A 19,494-nucleotide genomic window follows, 5' to 3' on the forward strand; every position below is an offset into this window, starting at 1 on the left:
GTATAAATTTATATGGAGTTGAGAACCCTCATTTCTGAATGTTTAGTCGCAGCAGCACCACAACGACGACATCAGGCAACATTACGGACTGAAACTGAAGGCGAGCGGCAATGTCCAGTGCGCGCTGCAAGGGGGACCGCGGTCGTGGATTTTGCGCCTCTACATCATTCATATTTAGAATAGAATAGATAATAACCGCGGCGAAATTGAAATAACTGTTGCTCTTGCGCGGTTTTACATTTATAATAATAATAACAGTAATTATTGTTACAAGGAAACTAACAAAATATTTAAGTAAAACGTGGTGTGTACTGAAGGCTGTCTCTCTCCCGCCTGGAATCTCTTTCTCGCCCGATACGAGTGCGAGTACGAGTGTAAGATTTAACGCGACTTGTAGAAACAAAAAAATTTATATATATATATGTATGTATATATAATATGAGACAAGCCGTGGTGTGGTTTTGCTGAAGCGAACTAGACGACGCAGAAAGCGCCAAGTGTGATGTGTGATAGTTTTTGAGTTGTGTGGAGCTCAACTCAGTGCCGTGGTGCTCAAGAACCGCGGGAGTTGAAAAGAGTAAACTAAACACATAACAACCGAGGAGAGGAGAGGGAGAGAGTGAAAAGTGAGTGGTAGAGTAGTTTTGTAGACGTATGTGCCGTGATGTGTATGTGTGTTTATACATCCATCCATCTATATGTCTATATATAATATATGTGTGTTTTAGGTGTCAGAGAGTGAGCGAGAGGTTGATAGCCAAGTGACAGAGACCCGACGACGTTGCTCGTGGGGGTTGCAAAGGGGTGTGGAGGTGGAGATAAATAATCGTAGATATTTATTGTTAATCCACAGTTTGTTGTTTATGTAAAAAGTACATATGTAAAAAATATCTTTGGCGTCCAGTCAGCTCGCCGGTGACGGCGTCTAGTGTTTAGTCGAGTTAGCGTCTCCTCCCGCGTGTGATGTTTTATTCTACACTCAACCTACCTCGTATGTCTATTTATCTCTCAGTACTGTTACTGTACATACGATCCTCATATAGGAGTACAGTACAATCAAGAAGTTAAGTGAATAAATATATAAAGTATATATATAACAATAATAATAATAATAATAATAAGAATAATAGTGTAGTGTAGTGTTGATAATAATAGCATGTAAATGTAATATTGGTATTGGAGTTGGTATTGGAGTTTAAGTTGCTATTGCTGGTGAGTGCTGGGTGCTAGAGCCAGAGCCAGAGCCACCATGAGTTGTCAGGCCGTCTAGCGTAGTAGTAACACGAAGAGCGAGAGAGACGGCTCTGAGGGGAGTGCGACAGTCGAGGGAGAGACGGAGCGAGGCTCTAAAGCAGCAGCAGCAGCAGCAGCTCAAAGGCGGTATAAAAATGGCGTCCGATAACGAAGCCTCCTGCGTGAGTGACCCAAATTTTGCTGTGATCTGTTCATTTCTTGATTGTTTTGGTAAATCATGTGGCATAGAGTACCCGGATATTGCGACACTGCAAAAAATGCTCGAGGACACCCATGAAGGTAACATTTTATTTATACCTTTATTTATATTTTTGTTTTCATTTTACTTTTTAGCTTTTTTATTTTTCAACCTACTGTTAAGTCAATCACGTCAGTATAGTCCCATCTACCTTTACTAGTGTACTGTACATTATCATTTACTGACTGTACGTTCTCTGGCGAACACTTATTTCATATTATTTTGCCGCCCAAAGTGCAGTATGCAAACGCCGCTGCACTCTGGTGGTCACTATTATTTATTTATTATTATTTAATTATTATTACATTTTTTTTAATTGTTCATTTAATTATTTATTTATTTGTTTTGGTTTATCGGTTTCATTTCTTGACCGCGGACTATTTGGAGTCGCGTTCAAAACTTGACTGACATTTTTTTTTTTATTATTTAATGCTAAATTATTTTGTTTATTTATTTAACAATTAATTAGTAATTAATTGTGGAGTTTTTTTTTTTATTTAATTGGAAAACGGGTAAATTTTTGTTTTATTTATTTTTTTTCATATTTACTTGAGCGCCCCCGCCCATTTTAGCTCGTGTATTTATTTATGATATTAATATTTATTTGATTTTAAATTATTTTGTTTTAGTGCCGCAACAATTAGTGGATCTGCATATAAAATTGTTACGAAAAACTAGAAAAAGTGTTACGACTGAAAAGTGGGAACGAGCATTAGTTAAATTTTGTCACACGTACTCCAATCAGGATGGCTGGGAACTCGAGAGATTTGGATACAAAAAAGCTCGAGTCAGTGTTAAATTACGCTTACTCAAGGTAATTATTTTATCAATTAATCCATAAGTTAATTAATTCATTAATTACCTGTGATATAATTTATGGCGGCAATTTTATTAATTTAAAAATTCAAATTTTTTTATTTAAATAATTAATTTATAAAGTTTGTTATGATTTTAAAACAATTAAATATAAATATTATTTATATTATTAAATATTTAAATTCACTCAATTAAATATATCATTTTATTTCTCATATTTGTTCAGTTGCTAAACATTTTTGACTAATATTTATTTTACTCTGCACCGTAAATCTTTTTATTATTAAATTTATATCTATAAATAGATAAATTTAAAAATTATGTGTTGTCAATTAAAATTAAAATATTTTGACTCCAATTAAATATTAATTATAAAGTATTTATTTAATTTCAGGTGCTTTTAGAAACTCAATTTGACTTGAATCAAAAATTTAAAAATGAAGTTAATAAACAAATGGCAAATGAACTTCGACTTGAACCATTGGGACGCGACAAAACGGGTCTAGCTTATTGGTTCCAGTTGGACGAAGACTGTAATATAAGAGTATATCGTGAAGATCTTGATGAAGAGAGTTGGGAATTAGTTGCAAAGTACGTAAATCAAAATATATTAAATTTAAAATTACATTAAATAATATAATTAATTATGTTGGTATTTAATTTACAGTGACCGTGAAGGTGTAGTGAAGCTAATCAATACCTTATCAGACGGTCAAGTCGGATCTTTAGCAATAAATGACGACAGCAATAGTCTAGAGATCTCTGAAAAGCCGATAATTGACACAGGTCAAGTAGCAACGTCTTCACCGAGCGTTGATGAAGAGCCGGCGTTGCAAGAGAATGGTAGTGGGAAGGATTCAAAGAGCCAAGACGCTGCTGTCAAAAATCACAGCAGCCAGGAGACCAAAATTAATAAACCGGTCCCGGTAGTGGAGACATCAGTAAAGAAATCCAGTGACCCGGTTGTCAATAATGGCGTTGATGGTGACAATGACGACAGTGAGGGCGATGAAGATGATGATGAGGACGAAGAAGACGAGGAGGGTGACGAAGAAGAAGGAGAGGACGAAGAGGAAGATGAAGAGGTTGAGGATGAGGAGGAGGAACTGAGTAATGATGAATCAACACAAAATACTGAAGAAGAAGGATCTCAAGATGCCGTTCCTCCGGTAAATTCAAAGCCCGCTTCAAATCAATTAAAGTTAACGATCAACGATAATAATGTTAATGCCAAACGCAAAGCAAATCAAACCGTTGCTCCGACTGTTTATGAAAAAGAAATACCTAAACTGTCGGTTATAAAAACCAACGCTATTGAAATAACGCCGCTTAAGTCGATAGAGACCCCAGTAATTACGTCACCATTGAAATTAATAAATACACAAGAGCCTAAACATTTTACAACTGATTTAACAGCTTCTGTTACGATATCAGCCATCAAACCGGCTCATTTAGACGATTCAAAGGCCAGCTCTGCAGCAAATCCTATTAAAGTACATGAAAAGATACCAGCTAAAAGTTCTCTTCCTTATCACAGTGGTCTAGAAGTAACATTGAATCATGGAAATGTTGGTAAATTTCCTTTGAAACCGATAGATCAATTGGCTGCTAATTTAGTGAGAATGCAGTCGGAAAAATTGGAGAAACCAAGTGCGTCAAAATTGTTGGAAAAAATTGCTGAAAATTTAGCACGGTCTAGTAGCTCACAAGCGACAACAGTCATGTCCAACAATGAGGATGATAAAAATAAATTCCCGTCAGATTTTAGCTCACGATTAAATCGAGCCGAAGTCGACAAGCTGAATATTGTCGGTTCATCATTGAGATCCTCACGTGCTGGTATAGATTTATCAACATCGCGTGATTGGGACAATTCAATAGATCATCAACAGAGTAGACCAATGGATTTTTCAGGCATTGATTTGTCTAGTCGTAAACAATCTAAGCCAATTGTTGATCCTCTACCATCACCTGGTTATCGTGCTCCCCAAGATTTTCATCAGTATCGTGAAATGGATTTAAGTACACGTAAAGTTATGAAACCAGAATTACCAAATCTGCCTTATGACTCACGAACAGCGATGCTGAGAAATCATTCAATGATAACTGATTTAAGTAAACGGCAAATGCCATTTGTTAACTATGATTTGCCACCAAGTGTTGCTTATCATAGCGTAGCTGCTGTTGCAGCTGCGTCTGGTAGGTTGGCTAGCAAGGATGAGCACAGATTACCCAGCTATACTATTCTACCAGATCCAAGTAAACTCGCGTCAATGCGCAGCGGTGCTGTAAAACGTGCATTAGAAATTGATGAAACTCAACAGGACATGTTGAAGAGATTACGCGCTGACTTGTCAATTGGAGCAATGCGCGGTGTTCCTATCGACAAAAAATTACCCCCGTCATTGAGTATGGGGTTACGTCGCGAGGATATTGTCGGACCAGCTATTGAAGAGCCTTTGATGATGGTCCAGGGTGAAGGTTCGGGTAGTGATTGTGACGCTGGTAATCCTGAGATCGGTGACGCCATTGAAGAACCGGTTGTATTTTTTTACGGTGAAGGTTCTGGGCGTGATTGTGAGACCGGTAATCCTGGGGATGAAACTTCAACGAACAATAACAATAAAGACAACGGCAATGAATCAAAAAGTGGTGAGGGATGTAGTGAAGTGTCTGCTAGTATTTCACAATCAAAAATTCAGCAACAAAGTGAATTAAATTGTCCAGAAACTAGCAGTAGTGCTAGTGGTAGTTGTAGTAATTCTGTACAATTAAATAATGACTGTGAAACAGAATCTGATATTACGAGTAATTGTCAATCTATTGACGCTGCTGAGACTTCGGAGTCAAATAAAACTAAATTTAAGCCTACATTAGGGGTTCAGGTGATCGTTAAATCTCCTGGATGTTCGACGAAACGGGCCAGCAGGTGGGATGTCGGTAGACCTGACGACAAACTTGAATGTGACAGTAGCATATCCAACGAAGAAAACATATCAATGGAGGAGTCTTGTCCTGTTAATGATGCTGGTTGTCAAAGTACTAATGACATTGCGCTCTCTTGCGAAATGTCAACGACGGAATCTAAACTAGACACTGAGGCCATCAGCAGTACTACCAATCAAAGTAACTCTGAAAGTATAACTTGCATTTCAACGATCGACTCGTCGGTAACTTTGGGTAACTCTTCGAGTGTAATTGATGATACGCAAGAGACTAAAGTTGATGAGTCGAAATGTGAGTCTGCGCAAGTAGTTGAGTCAACAGAGGAAAAAAATAAACCCGATCCAATGGACATTGATACGTCCAAGTGTCTATTAGAAGATGAACCGCCGAGATTTTTTTTTGGTCCAAATTGTGTCTCATATACGGCTTCAAATTCAAATAAACGTGACCAAGATGCCACGTCGTCGTCTGTTTCTGTCTGTACGGTTAAAATTGACCAGCAAAGAACTGATGACAACAATGATGATGATAATACATGTGCATTGGACAATAATAATATCAAAAGTATTGATTTACCTCAAGTTGTCACTGCAGAACCAACAATCCAACCGGATGTCAGCAGCAGCGGAGATATGATAGCTTCGGAAAAAGTTTCAGAAGCTAAAAGTCCAAAGTCGATTGATAATAATGCTGATGATGACTCGCCATTGGCGGGATTCAGTGACAATGATATTGAAGACACATTAAAATCTATAAATGACTATCTTGATGAAGATAGCCAGGATGATAAACAACCAGATGACAATTTGTGTAATGAAATCTCCCAAGTGATGCCTGAATCCTCAAGTACTTCGGTTAATTTTCCCGAGGACGAACGAGGTACCAAAGAAATAACTGATGACATGACACCTGATTCTGAAGACAAAGATGATAATGGTAATCAAGGTCAGAATATTTCAACGGCTGGTGCAGAAGAGGAAATGGAAACTCAGACAATAAATAAACCGGAATCATCAACGGATTTAGCTGAAGTTTGTTCTACATCAGTTGGAGATAAAGATAAACTACAGGATGATTTTGAAGAAAAAGATAAAGAGGTAGAGGTAGAGGTAGAAAAAGAGAAAGAGAAAGAGAAGGAGAATGAAGAAGAGGGAAAACAAGAGGAAGTAGACTCAAGTGTTACTGGCATTGAGACTAAAATAGAGTCGATGGATGTGAGTATGGAAGAAAATTCAAGATCTGAAGTGATAGATGATATTGCTGAAGAAAAAGACAGTAATGTTGATTCAAATACTGATGAACAAATGAATGCTGATGCTGACGATAAAGTAGAGTCGAGTACTGATGAAAAAATGGATTTCAATGTTGAGGTAAAAGTGGACGCTGCGGAATTCGATGACGATAAAGTTGAATCCTCGGTGAATAATCTTTGTCTACCGGTTGAAGAACCGGTTGAAGACAAAGAGGATTCAAGTACTGAAAGAAGTAATGATGCTTTAGCATTCGAAGTTGAAAAAGTAGAAGCTCAAGCATCGTGTAGTAATGCTGAAGCATTAGAGTTAAATAAATCCGAGACCAAAGAAAATATTACTTCTGATAAATTAGCATCTGATGTTGAGTCCACGATTCCTGAATCATTGGAAAAAGTATCTATTCAAGATGAATCTCCATCGGCAGCAATATCTGCCACAGTTGAGTCAAGTATTCCTGAATCATCTGAAAGTATGTCAGTAGAAAATGAAGAACCAGCAGCACAAGCAGCAGCAGAAGTTGTTGAGTCAACAATTCCAGAGTCATCTGGTGTATCAGCTGAAAATGAAGAACCGGCAGTTGAATCATCTATTCCAGAGTCTGAGTCTTCTATTCCAGAATCTTCAGGTTTGTCAACTCAATATGAAGAACAATCAGCTGTTGGATCAACGATTTCAAGTGACAGAGACTTGGAAAATATTAGAGACATTGAAAAAACAAATGACTCTAATGATCCATTCAATTATAATTTATCAGAGGATCAAAGTATGTCAGTAGATCAAGACTCAAATGAGTCAATGATTATCGATGACAGAACATCTGAATCAGTGGACTCAATTAAAAATAATGAAACAGAATCAACTGATAAAATTAATGATCCAGAAGCTGTTGTAGATTCTAGTGAAATAACTCAAGCAGCTTCTACATCAGAGTCTCCAGTAGTTGATACTGTTGACTTTGTTTCTGAAAAGTCTGTAGCTGCTGAAGCGCTGGAACCAGCAGCCGAATCATCTAAAGCTCAAGACGAAGATGTTCTGAAGGAATTTAAAGATGAAAGTAAAGATTGCGAAGCCGTTGATTCTACGACTGGTAAAGATGCCAGTGAATTTAGTGAACACGTGGATCTTAATCTTGCTGCTGAGGAAGACTCGTCCAAATCTGTTTTAGTGAGCCAGACATCGCTGGTTGCTAATTATGGGAGTGATGACTCCAATGATGTCGGCAGTGATGATGTTTTTAATGAAAGTAAAGTAGAGACAACTGCTGGTCAAGATAAAGAAGCTGAATCAGTAGGGAGTGAAGCTGCTCAAATTGAAGCTGAACCTGAACTTGAACCTGAACCTGAACCTGAACCTGAACCTGAAGAATTAGAATCAAAAGCATCAGTAGAGGAATCAGAATTAGAATCAAAAATATTTGTACCTGTTGATGATGAACCTAAAGATGTTTTACCTGAAACGACAGCTGATATGGAGACTGATAGGCCTAAAAATTCAGAAGAAACTGAAGTTGAAGATGAACATATTGAAGACCAGGTGGAGAAAGTGGAAAAAGAAGATGAAAGTGTTCAAGAGACTGATTCTGCTGAAACTATGAAAGAATCTGCAGCTACAGAAGTCATTGAACCTGTAGATGATCCAGTAGTTCTAGATAATCAAGTAGTTGAAGCTGTAAAAAATTTAGCAGTTACTGATGATAAACCAATGGAAGCTGAAGAAGATCCAGCAGTTACGGAAATTAAATCTGTTGAACCTGTTGAAGATTCGGTGAGACCAGAAGTCGAGCCAGTGGAATCTGTTGATGAAAGTTTAGACCAAGATAAATCATCTGAATCTGTAGAAGATTCAGTGGTGCAAGAAGTTGAACCGATTGAATCTTTAGACAAAGGAGTTGGTCCTATTCAGTCAACAGATTCAACAGTTTTGGATATTAAACCGATTGAATCTGTTGAAGATTCAAAAGCCCAACCAGTGGAATCGGTAGGAGACTTAGGTCTACAAGATGTCAAAGCACTTGAATCTGTAGAAGAATCAACAGATGCAGAAATTAAACCTCTGGAAGACGATTTAACTGGTCAAGAAGCTGAGTTGATTGAATCTACTAAAGGGACAGAAATTTCAGAAATTAAATCTATTGAATCTGTAGAAAATTTAACTGCTCAAGAAATCAAATCCACTGAACCACTAGAAGATTCAGCAGCACCAGAAATTAAATCAATTGAACCAACGGAAGATTCAGCAGCTACAGAGATTAAATCTATTGAACCAACGGAAGATTCAGCAGCTTCAGAAATTAAATCAATTAAACCAACGGAAGATTCAGCAGCTTCATACATTAAATCGATTGAACCAGTAGAAGATTTAGCAGCTTCTGAAATTAAATCAATTGAACCTGTAGAAGATCCAGCAGCTTCAGAAATTAAATCAATTGAACCTATAGAAGATTTAACAGCTTCTGAAATTAAATCAATTGAACCTGTAGAAGATCCAGCAGCTTCAGAAATTAAATCAATCGAACCAGTAGAAGATTCAGCAGCTGCAGAAATAAAATCAATTGAACCAGTAGAAGATTTAGCAGCTTCAGAAATTAAACCAATTGAACCAATAGAAGAAGATTTGACTATTGAACCAGTAAAATTAAATGAAACTGTTGAATCTTCATCATCACTTGAAAATATTAAATTGAATGAAGCTGTTGAAGAAAATTTGACAGTGCAAGAGATTAAACAAAATGTAGCCACTGAAAAAGATTTAACAGTTCAAGAGCCTAAAGTACTTGAAGCTGAAAATTCTACAGCAGTTCAAGAATCAGAATCAATTGAGCCTAACAAATGTAATTTAATACAAGAAATAAAATCCACTGAAGTCGAAAAAAATTTATCAGCTACAGAAATAAAATCAATAGAAGCAGAAAAAGATTTATCTTCCGAAATAAAATCCATTGATGTTTCTCAAGATTCAAGTGTCGTAAAAAATAAATCATTAGATTCTGAAAATTTAGTGGATGAAGAAATCAAAGCCCTTGAAATTATTGAGAAAGATTCAACCGTTACCGAAATTAAACCAATTGAAGTCGAACAGGGTCCAATAGTTACCGAATCAATAGTTCAAGGAGTTGAAAATGATCTCGAAACTAAAGAGAGTACCAGCAAAGAAATTACACCAGACGTGAAAGCTAAAGCGATCGATTCGCCAGCCTTCCTTTTAACGTCAAAAGAAAAATCATTAGAGGTCGAGCCCGAGCTGTCTACTATGCTCCAGATAAATGAGTTTAAAGATCAAAACAAACACAATACAGATATACCAGTTGAGATTCCTGACAATAAAGTTAATGAAGAATACAAAACAATTGAAATAAATGAAACTAAAATTACTCAAGACGTTTATAAAATTTCTAAGGAACAGCCAGTTTGCAGTAACGATCTCTCAAGATTTAATTCAAAGAAAGATTACTATTTAGCAGATCAGAAAAAGGCTAGAGAACAAGACCAAGACCAAGATGAAGATGAAGACGAAGATGATGACGATAATGGAAATGAAAATCAAGATGAAGATGAGGACGAAGAAGATGAGGATGAAAATGAAGATGATCAAGAGCCAATTGTCCAAGTTTGCAAGAGACCTAGAACAGAAAAAATTGAAGAATTTAAAGAGGCTGCTTTATCAAAGTCATCAACAATAACTCCAGCAGCAACAACAACTGAAAATTTAATTTATGAAAATAAAATATCGAGTGATATCCAGCATAACAGTGAATATATCCAGCCGTTAATTGTAGCAGCGCCAGTAGCAGCTGTAGCAAATGCTGACAATGACTACAATACAACAGTGCAAGCTGACAACAAATCTTTCACCATCCTAGACAACGCGTCTTCTGATACATATGCAAAAGACACCAACACTCTGAATAAAAATTTACCTAGTGTTGATCTTAATCAAAAGCAGGATCCACCAGAGTGTAAATCAAATTTAGTAGTCAGTAATGTCAATGCGGAATTAACTCCAGATATTGTTATTACCGGGTCGGAGTTTAAATCTGATGTTAAAAAAGAGGCAAGCAAAAGAATCCACATTCCCATGGACCTCGAAGATCTTCCTCCGGTCAAATTGAAACCCGGCACGGATTTTATGAAAGAAGAGCCACGGGCGTTTGCTAATGACATCAAAGCTATTGCTGATGAAAAGACAGAGATTTGCAATACGTCGATATCAACAGACAATACCTTGGCTCCGGTTCTTGAGCCCGAGAGCAAGGAAGTGGAAATAATTAAGTATGAAGATATTAAACAGGGTCGTAATAATATCATTGAAAAGTCGGGTAATGAAGAGGAAGTGACGGTAACGAGCATTGAAAATGTCAAACTGATGGATTTTTCTGCGAGTGATGTCAAATTAGATTACGATGACTCGGACGATTCCATGGGAATTGACAATGAGTGTGCGTTTGAACCAACGGAAGAAGACCCGCTGGCTACCACCGAAGACGACGTGGCTAAACAAATTGAACTGGACGATTTGAAATTAAATGTAAGGGTTGAGTCTGTCAATGAAGTCAAGTATGAGGGATGGAAACTCGATTCTACTGAGACATTTACGACGATGACGCCGTTGACCAAAGTGTCGAGAAAAAGACGCAATAGTGCGCATGAATCAAATTCTGATGACGGTACTGGTCGTCAGGACAATGAAGACGAAGAGGGGATGGGTGGAAAACGTATTAAGTTGAGAGGGAAGCGGACACCTGATGTTGCGCTGAGAAAATCTGTTGAAAACAGTAGGGTAGAAGCGGCAAGTTCTGAAGAGGAAGACGAAGCTGAAGATGACGTGAAAGCTGAACCCGCTACGGAAGTTGAGAAGGCTGATGTTAAAGCTGCCGTAGGTGGTGATGCTGCTAAACCCCGTGTCAAAGCTAAAGCCCGTAAGCGACGGGGATTTAGATCCAAACGTCGGGCCTCGAGGCACAAAAAACCGGAACTTGCTCCAACAACTACTGAAACCCCAGCGGCTGGTGAAGACAAAACGCCGATGGAAGATAACACAGAATCGACTCCAAGTGCTCGGAAAAAACGCAAGAAAAGAAAAATGGTACTGGGACTTGAGATTGGTATTGATATTAAACCAGAAATTCAGGCAAATGATGCTGGTGAAACACCGGTAAGACAATCTCGTAGAATTGCCCAGTTGAAGATCAAAGAGGAAGCTGATAGACGTAGAATTGAGGAAGAGGCGTTGGGTGAATTGAAAGGGAAAAAAGATGCGTCTGATAAGAAAAAACGTAAAAAACAAAAACCAGAGAGTGAAGATGAAGTGGTGGTCAAGGAGGTTGAGAAGGAAACGAAGAAAAAGAAAAAGAGAAAGAAGAAAAAGAAGGAAGCTAAATTTAATGAAGCGAAACCTTGGCAAAGTTCTTCGGGGTCAAGTAGCGAAGATGAAAATAATCATGATGAAGATGAGGACGATATTGAAGATGATATTGAGAGTGAAGGGTCCCTGCTCTTTAAAAGTGATCATGAATTTTCACCCGAGAGTGATTTGGAGAAAGACCAGGAGCCTGAACCAATGCGACGAGCAAGAACTGCAAGAAAACCTGAAAGTAATGTCGAGGAAGCGGATGATGAGTACGCGTGTCAGAAATGCGGGAAAGCTGATCATCCTGAGTGGATTTTATTGTGCGATACCTGCGACAAAGGATGGCATTGCTCGTGTTTAAGACCCGCGTTGATGCTGATACCCGAAGGCGACTGGTTCTGTCCTCCTTGTCAGCACAAATTGCTTGTCAATAAATTACGCGACAGTTTGAAAAATTACGACCAGTTGGCAAAACGCCACGAGAATGAACTGCTGAGAAAGAAGAGACTGGCTTACGTGGGCATCAGTTTGGACAACGTACTGCAAAAAGACGGCCACCGCAGTCAGAAATTGCGGCAATCACGTGACGATGACGACGACGATGACTCTGATGATGAGGACGATGACAACGACAATGATAGGGATCATCGTCGCGGCTCATCATCTTCGTCTTCATCTTCTTCCGGATCTGGTAGCTCCGGTAGCTCCGACTCCAGTAGCGAAGAAAGCGAACCTGTCTACCAGTTACGTGAACGTCGCTGTGCTAATACTAGTTATAAATTTAATGAATACGACGACATGATCAACGCTGCTATCCAAGATGAAGTTGAAGCAGTCCAGGGTGCTGGTAATCAAGGCCGTGGCAAAGATATTTCAACAATCGTCAATGCCGAGAAGGAGGACGCGAGTGAAGAAGCATTCAACAAGAAAGACGATGACGATGATGATGATGACGACGATGATAAACAATCTGATAAAGACAGCGACAAAGATTACACTGTTGACAAGGATGAAGACATCGACGAAGATGCTGAAGAACGACGTAAAGTTGCTGCCAGAAAAATGCTCGCCAAGAAGAAACACCGTAAGCTAAACAGTCTGGATATCAGTAGCGAAGATGACCCAGAGAGTGACGAAGACTTTAAGGGCAGCGACAGCGACGAAGAAGAAGACTATGAAGATCAAATGGATTCTTCTGATGACAGCTCATTCACTGCCTCACGTCGACGCGGCGGTAAGAAAAATCATCGCCCGGTACGAAGATCCACCAGGGCAGCGCGTAAAACTCGTTATGACGAAGATTTTATCAATGACGACAGTGATGACTCCGGTCGTCCGAAACGTAAAAAATCTAAATCCACGTGGGATGACGAGTCTGAGAGCGAGGAAAGTGACAATTCCTGGCGTAGTAGAAAGAAGAAGAGCAAATCTTCGTCGTTTGCTAAATTAAAAACTTTGTCAAGAAGTAAAGCGAAGAAAAAGAAGAAGAGGAAACGTATTATTGAGCCGGAAAATAAGAGCGATGATGATAATGATAATGACAATGAAAATGATAACGATAATGATAATGACAATGACAATGGTAACGAGAATGAGACCAATAATGATAACAATGAAAATGAAACTGAAATGGTTGTCGCTAATGAAGCAGTCAATGAAAATGCAGTTGAAAACAAACCGGACCAACCAGCTGAAGAAGAGGAAGAAGAAGAAGACGAGGAAGAGGAGGAGGAAGAAGAAGAAGAAGAGGAGGAAGAAGATGAAAAAGAACAAGCAGATGAAGAAATGGAACAAGACGAGCCTGTTCAACCTGTCCCTATTGCTGAACCTATTGTTGAACAAACTCTGCCGGTACAACCACCCGTTGCTATTCCTGTTGCTACTGAGCCGACACCTGTTCCTATCGCTCCTGTAGCTGCGGCTCCTGTTTATGATGACAGCAAGGAGATGGCTGTTGATGAACCTAAAGAAGAAAATCATCATGTGCCGCAGCACCAGGTACCTGAAGCAGCAAAACCTGAATTTACCGCCGAATTTCCTGATCAAGTACAACAGCAACAACAACAAATCCAAATCCAACAACAACAACAACAACAACAACAACAACAACAACAACAACAACAGCCAGCACTGACTGAGCAAGAAATGGACAAGAAAGAGAAGAAAAGGCAGAAGAAAAGCGGGATTAGAAGGAAAATTATTTACGGCGGTTTACCTGACGATAGACCTCAGCAAGAAGAAGAGGAACCGCTTGGCAGACGCACTAGGGGACGGAAAATAAACTATCAAGTTGACATCATTATGTCTGACAGCGAAGAGGTAATTTTTGTTAAATTAAAACTTTTAGTTGGTAAATTCAAAAATATTTTGATAACTGATCATTTTTTTTTGCTTTAGGAGTTGAAAAAGGCGCTGAGGAAAACTGAAGAGAGTGAAGACGAATTTTTAGTACACGACAATGACGATTTGCGTGACAATGACGACAAAGACTCGGATTCAGGTATATTTTATTTTAAAATTAATTTTCTTGATAAATTACGAATTGATACTTGACGAAGAATCGTTTATTATTTTTACAGGTGACATTTATTCGCCAAAGAAAGATGGGCCTAAAGGAAAGAATAAATCTCCCAAGAATCGTAGATCTAAAAAGAGTCCAGCTTCAAGAAAGGGACTGATTGATAACGGAGAGCCTAAGCAGAGGAAGAAACCAGGACCTAAACCAGGCAGTAAAAATAAACCTCGACCGTCATTGCCTGGAATGATGTCTTCATTAGAAGGTAATTTTATTTTTATTTCTTAAATAACTTTTAGTTGCCCATTTCCGTTTTTTTTCTTTTTTTTTTTTTTTATTTTCCCCTTTTTCTTCGGCTTACAAATAAAACTTATCAATTAAATATAAAATTAAGGGCAAGTTTTTCAAACCGGGATTATTTTTATCTGGGCTTAAATTAACATTGCTGGTATATCTATACATAGATAATATATGTTTATATACCAGCAGTAATTTAAACCCGGATTAAAAATAAACCCGGTTTGAAATAAATATTGCACATGTATTGACTTTGCACACCTAAACCATCAAGCCTCAGGTGTGCTCTGACGACTTCAACTTCTAAGGTTGATAAATTAGGAATTTTAAAAACATAATTATTGACCGAGATACCACGTGCATCAATTGCTACATTTTTTTTTAATAAACTTGAATAAATAATAAAACTTTGAATCTCTTTAGTTTTTAAAAAACAAGTTAAAAAATCTACACGCAGAATATTAACTTTTACATGAATGAAGTTTGATACCAATTATTTTTAATTGCTTGTAAAATTTCCGTGTTTCCCGGATGCCTTTGTTTTGTGTGTAATCCGGTAGCTTTCAGTTGTTTTGTATATTTTTAAAACAAATAAAAATTTAAAAACCTTCATTTATCTCTGAGCTCTGGTGGAATTTAATGATCAGTGATTTGTTTGTAAAAAAAAAATTAATTATTAATTATTTTAATTTATTTATTGAGTACAAGTGTGTTCATTTAATTTATTTGGTTAAATGATAGTTTGTTTTTTTATTTTTGTACAAATGTGTCATGTTTCATGTTGATTTTATCAATAAGTTGTCTTGTTTTCTTTTGTTTTTGTCATTTAATTAAAAATAAGTGATCGTGATTTTATTGTCCGGATAATTGACTTTAATTTTTGAGTATAGGTTATTTTTTTTTATTTATAATGAGTTTATTTTATTCTATTTTTAGTAATTATTATATTTATTTTGTTAAACAGGTGGTGTGATGGGAGACGTTCCCGAAGGTTCGTTAACCGGGTTGGGATCTGCCGACCTGGCGGATCTCGACGAGGAGCAGCTCGAGCAGATGATGATGGAGGACGAGGAGTACGGAAGACGTCAGCTCGAGCTCGCGGCCATTGAGATTGCGAAGAACAAGAAAAAAGAAGAGCGGGAAGCTAAAAAACTTGAGAAAGCGCGGCTCAAAGCACTGGAGATCCTTGCTGCTGAACAACAGCGAGATCCCAATACACTGGAGGGTCCTGATGGCGAAGCTCCGAAGAAAAAGAAACGAGGGCGTCGTAGTAAAGCTGAGATACTTGCTGAGCAGATGCGACGTGACAGCATGGGAGCTGCTGCTGGTGGCTTACCACCAATGGATCCAAATATACCGATAACTGTTAATCCAGCACTGGGGCAAGCTTTGCCTCCGGATGTGATGATGCCCGAGATGGAGCGACCAGTCGAGAGTCATTTACCGCTCATAACTGGACCTGATGGACAGCTGTTCAATCCTGATGGATCACTGGTGAAGCCTAAGAGACGCGGTCGGGGTAAAGGTAAAAAGACCCTAGCGATGGAGGCCGCGCGAGCTGCTGAGGCTGCCGCAAAGGCTGCCGAAGCTGCTGGGCTTAGTTTGAGCGGTGATTCTGAATTAAAAGATGATATTCCTAATGTTCTTCCTACACCAGGCAGCAGCACATCAGGCTCAGCGCCCTCAACACCACCAGCAAGTGCTGTTTCATCTCAAGGTCTACCAGTAACGCAATCAAATCCATCATCAGTCTATTCCCAATTGCCACCAAGTCAACAGTCTTCCGTGATCACGCGAATGCTTCAATCCCAGCCAGTATCTAATTCACCACAATCATTCACTGCAGCTGCTGCTGCTATGGGACAAAAGTACTTTGGAGTACCAAATACAACTGGTCCAATGATGCCTAATCCACGTTCCAGTTATGACATGTCACCACGTGGTAGGATACCGTCGCCTTACAGTACTAGGCAACCAGGACAACCGGTAATGCCACCGCATTTCGCAGCTGTGAGATCGGGAAACCCTCCGCCGATTATGAGAATGCGAGTACCTGGACCGGCTCAACTTTACCACACACCCCATCATCCAATGGATCCGTCACCGTCTGGAGGCGGGCCTATTTCAATCAGCAGTCGTGATCGCGCATCACCACTGGGACCTGGTCCAGCAATGATTTCAGCTTCCGGTAGTCCACTTGGTAAAGGCGGTCCTACACCTCCACCTTATGTACGAAGTGGCCCACCACTGTCCCGATTCCCCGACACGGGGCCTCAGCTAGGTCCGAGACATCAGTTACCACCATTTACAAGTGCCTCGGCAGTGAATCACAGTCTGCAACAGCCATCACCGCCACCGAATCGACCACCAGGTAATTTTTCACCGTATCATCCTCAGCCACCGCCCAACTATCACTACGGAGCTTATCCACCGCCAGCTCCTATGACCACTGCCGACGACGCAGCAGCTTATCAAGGATCTCCCTACTCAGCCGAGCATTTTTCAACATCTACTGAAAATCCACCGCCACCACCGCCGACAATTCAAGCGCCGCCTGCGCCTCAGTCTTCACAACCACCAGCACCACCGCCACCTCATTCTACAGAGCCGGCTCACGCCCACGCACATCCTGTGCCCCATGGTCCAGCTCACGGTGGACCTGGTCCAGGTCCTGGACACCCGACTGGTCATCCTCCGGGTCATCCCGGGCACCCGCCCGGTCATCCTGGACACCCTCCAGGTCATCCCGGACATGGAAAATACGACGAAGAAGGTACTGGTGAATTTGGCGGCCTAGTTTCTTATTTCAGTAGCCAACGGGAGGACGATCTCGACTCGTAGCATGAGTGAGTTCTTGGCCAGCCTTAAATCTTTTTCTTATCCAAAAGATTTAATTATTATTAGCGAACTCATCATAACTTTTATTACGATTCAACTACATACTGTCCTCTGACTTCATATCGTATTTGAATAATATTTTATCTCACCAACGAATTCATTTTAATGCGTGAAAATTTATACTGATTAATTTTTATCATAAATTACTAAGTGCCATTGGATTTATTAGTAATTAACAAATTAATCAATCAATCAGTTAACTATCGAGACAGTCGAAGATGAGTTCAAGGTTGGCCAAGTCGACTTAAGTTCAAAAAAATTTTTTTTCTTTTAATTAACCAACAAATTAATTTTTATACATCAGATTATTGTCTCTAAATTTATTTAATTTTTTTCTTTTTTACAAACAAAAATTGTGGGCACTCGCAATATCTATTGACCGAAATAATTTAAAAATTTGGTTGTGCTATCGGTCAGTTAAATTTATAAATTAAAATATAAAAACTAAAGAGTTTAAAATTTAACTGCTTAAAATCCTGATAATTTTCTAAGCCGGTGTTTTTTTTTATGTACATATTGTAAATATAAATATAAAAGAAGAAACAAATAATAACAATTAGATTCTATATTACATGTATTATATATTAAACAGTCGCGTAAAAACAAATAAAAAAAAAATAAATAATAATAATAATAATAATTATCTAAGTTAGTGCAAAGGGCACAAATGTAATATTTAAAAATATAATAAATTTTAAAAAAATATAATTAATTAATAAAATAAATAAAAATACGGCATCTGAATCTTGATATATATTAAGACTAATACCATTTTATTTATAATTATAAAGAAAAAAAATAAATAATGAATTTATATATTAGAATTATCTATTGTATTTTACAAATTTTACTTCGTAATTAATCTATATAAAGATAAATTAATAAATAAAATATAGTTATATATTATTATTATTATTATTATTATTTGGTCGTTAATTAAAAATGAGTCATACAAAGAGAATCATTTGAAAGTTCAAAGCATTTTTATATTCCATAAAAAAAAAATATAATTATATTAAAAAAATAAATAATTAATAAATTTAATTGTGAATCGTGTGTACAGCGATGAGAAAATAAAAAGTAAATGATCTCCTAATTAAGTAAAGAAGATAAATAAAAATAAATTAGAGAAAATTATAATTTAAGGAATTAAATGATTTGTTCTTTCAATAATCCTTGGGTTTGAGGATAATGATGTGCCCTAATTAGACTCATTTTGTTGGCGAACCAGCAAACCGATGATTGGAATACACGGAAATAAATATTATCTATTTAGTTATTACTCGTATACTATATATATAAATATATATATATAAATAAATGATTAATGAAATAATAAAAGTTAAAAAAAAAATAAACGAAAGATATTAATAATAATAATAATTAAAAATTAGGATTAGCAGCTTGGGATAGTTTACTTTTATTAATTTACGATGAAATCACGATTTAATATAAATATTAAAATAAATAAATAAATTTATTGTCTAAAACACGATGTAATCATGATTTAAAATTTATTATTTTATTACTTTTTACACCTGTAAGATTGTACTCTTAATAAAGAAAAAATAATAAATAATTAAAAAAAAATAATAGATTAAATGTGTCTTCGGGTTCAAATTTCGCGCTTTGGGAATCGTAATATGATTTGAATTATTTCTTCATACCTTTAAACTATCGCTCTTGTTTATAATTATAATTATAATTATAATTACAATTGTTTTATATTTAAATATGACTATATATTTATATTGCGTTTTATTGAGGCAACCTTTTTATACCGGACATAAGTAATGCCTTCCTGCTTAATGTTCCTGAAGCGCATTGATCTGTGAGTAGTTTATTAAAAAAGTAAATAAATAAATAAAAATGAAATTTAATTATTAATTAATATATTTTTTTTTTTTTTTATTATTGTTAACAGTGTATAG

The 19,494-nt window shown here is 37.4% G+C and overlaps 1 protein-coding gene across 3 annotated transcripts; it reads left to right on the forward strand.

Moving 5' to 3' along the window:
• The first annotated feature begins 83 nt into the window (after positions 1-83).
• On the forward strand, positions 84-18,876 carry LOC130676247 (titin). 3 transcript variants are annotated; one of them, XM_057482367.1, is made up of 8 exons: positions 84-652; positions 729-1,533; positions 2,122-2,306; positions 2,703-2,899; positions 2,976-14,172; positions 14,251-14,353; positions 14,433-14,633; positions 15,630-18,876. In XM_057482367.1, the coding sequence occupies exons 2-8, from the start codon at positions 1,389-1,391 to the stop codon at positions 17,504-17,506; spliced, it is 13,905 nt and encodes a 4,634-aa protein (XP_057338350.1). In that variant the 5' UTR covers positions 84-652; positions 729-1,388; the 3' UTR covers positions 17,507-18,876. The 3 variants fall into 3 exon arrangements, with proteins under 3 accessions (XP_057338350.1, XP_057338349.1, XP_057338351.1); XM_057482366.1 differs by having other exon boundaries at positions 84-626; XM_057482368.1 differs by lacking the exon at positions 84-652 and having other exon boundaries at positions 671-1,533.
• Positions 18,877-19,494: the final 618 nt, after the last annotated feature.

Source organism: Microplitis mediator, chromosome 10 (genome assembly GCF_029852145.1).
Source record: "Microplitis mediator isolate UGA2020A chromosome 10, iyMicMedi2.1, whole genome shotgun sequence".
NCBI classification, from domain to species: Eukaryota; Metazoa; Arthropoda; class Insecta; order Hymenoptera; family Braconidae; genus Microplitis; species Microplitis mediator.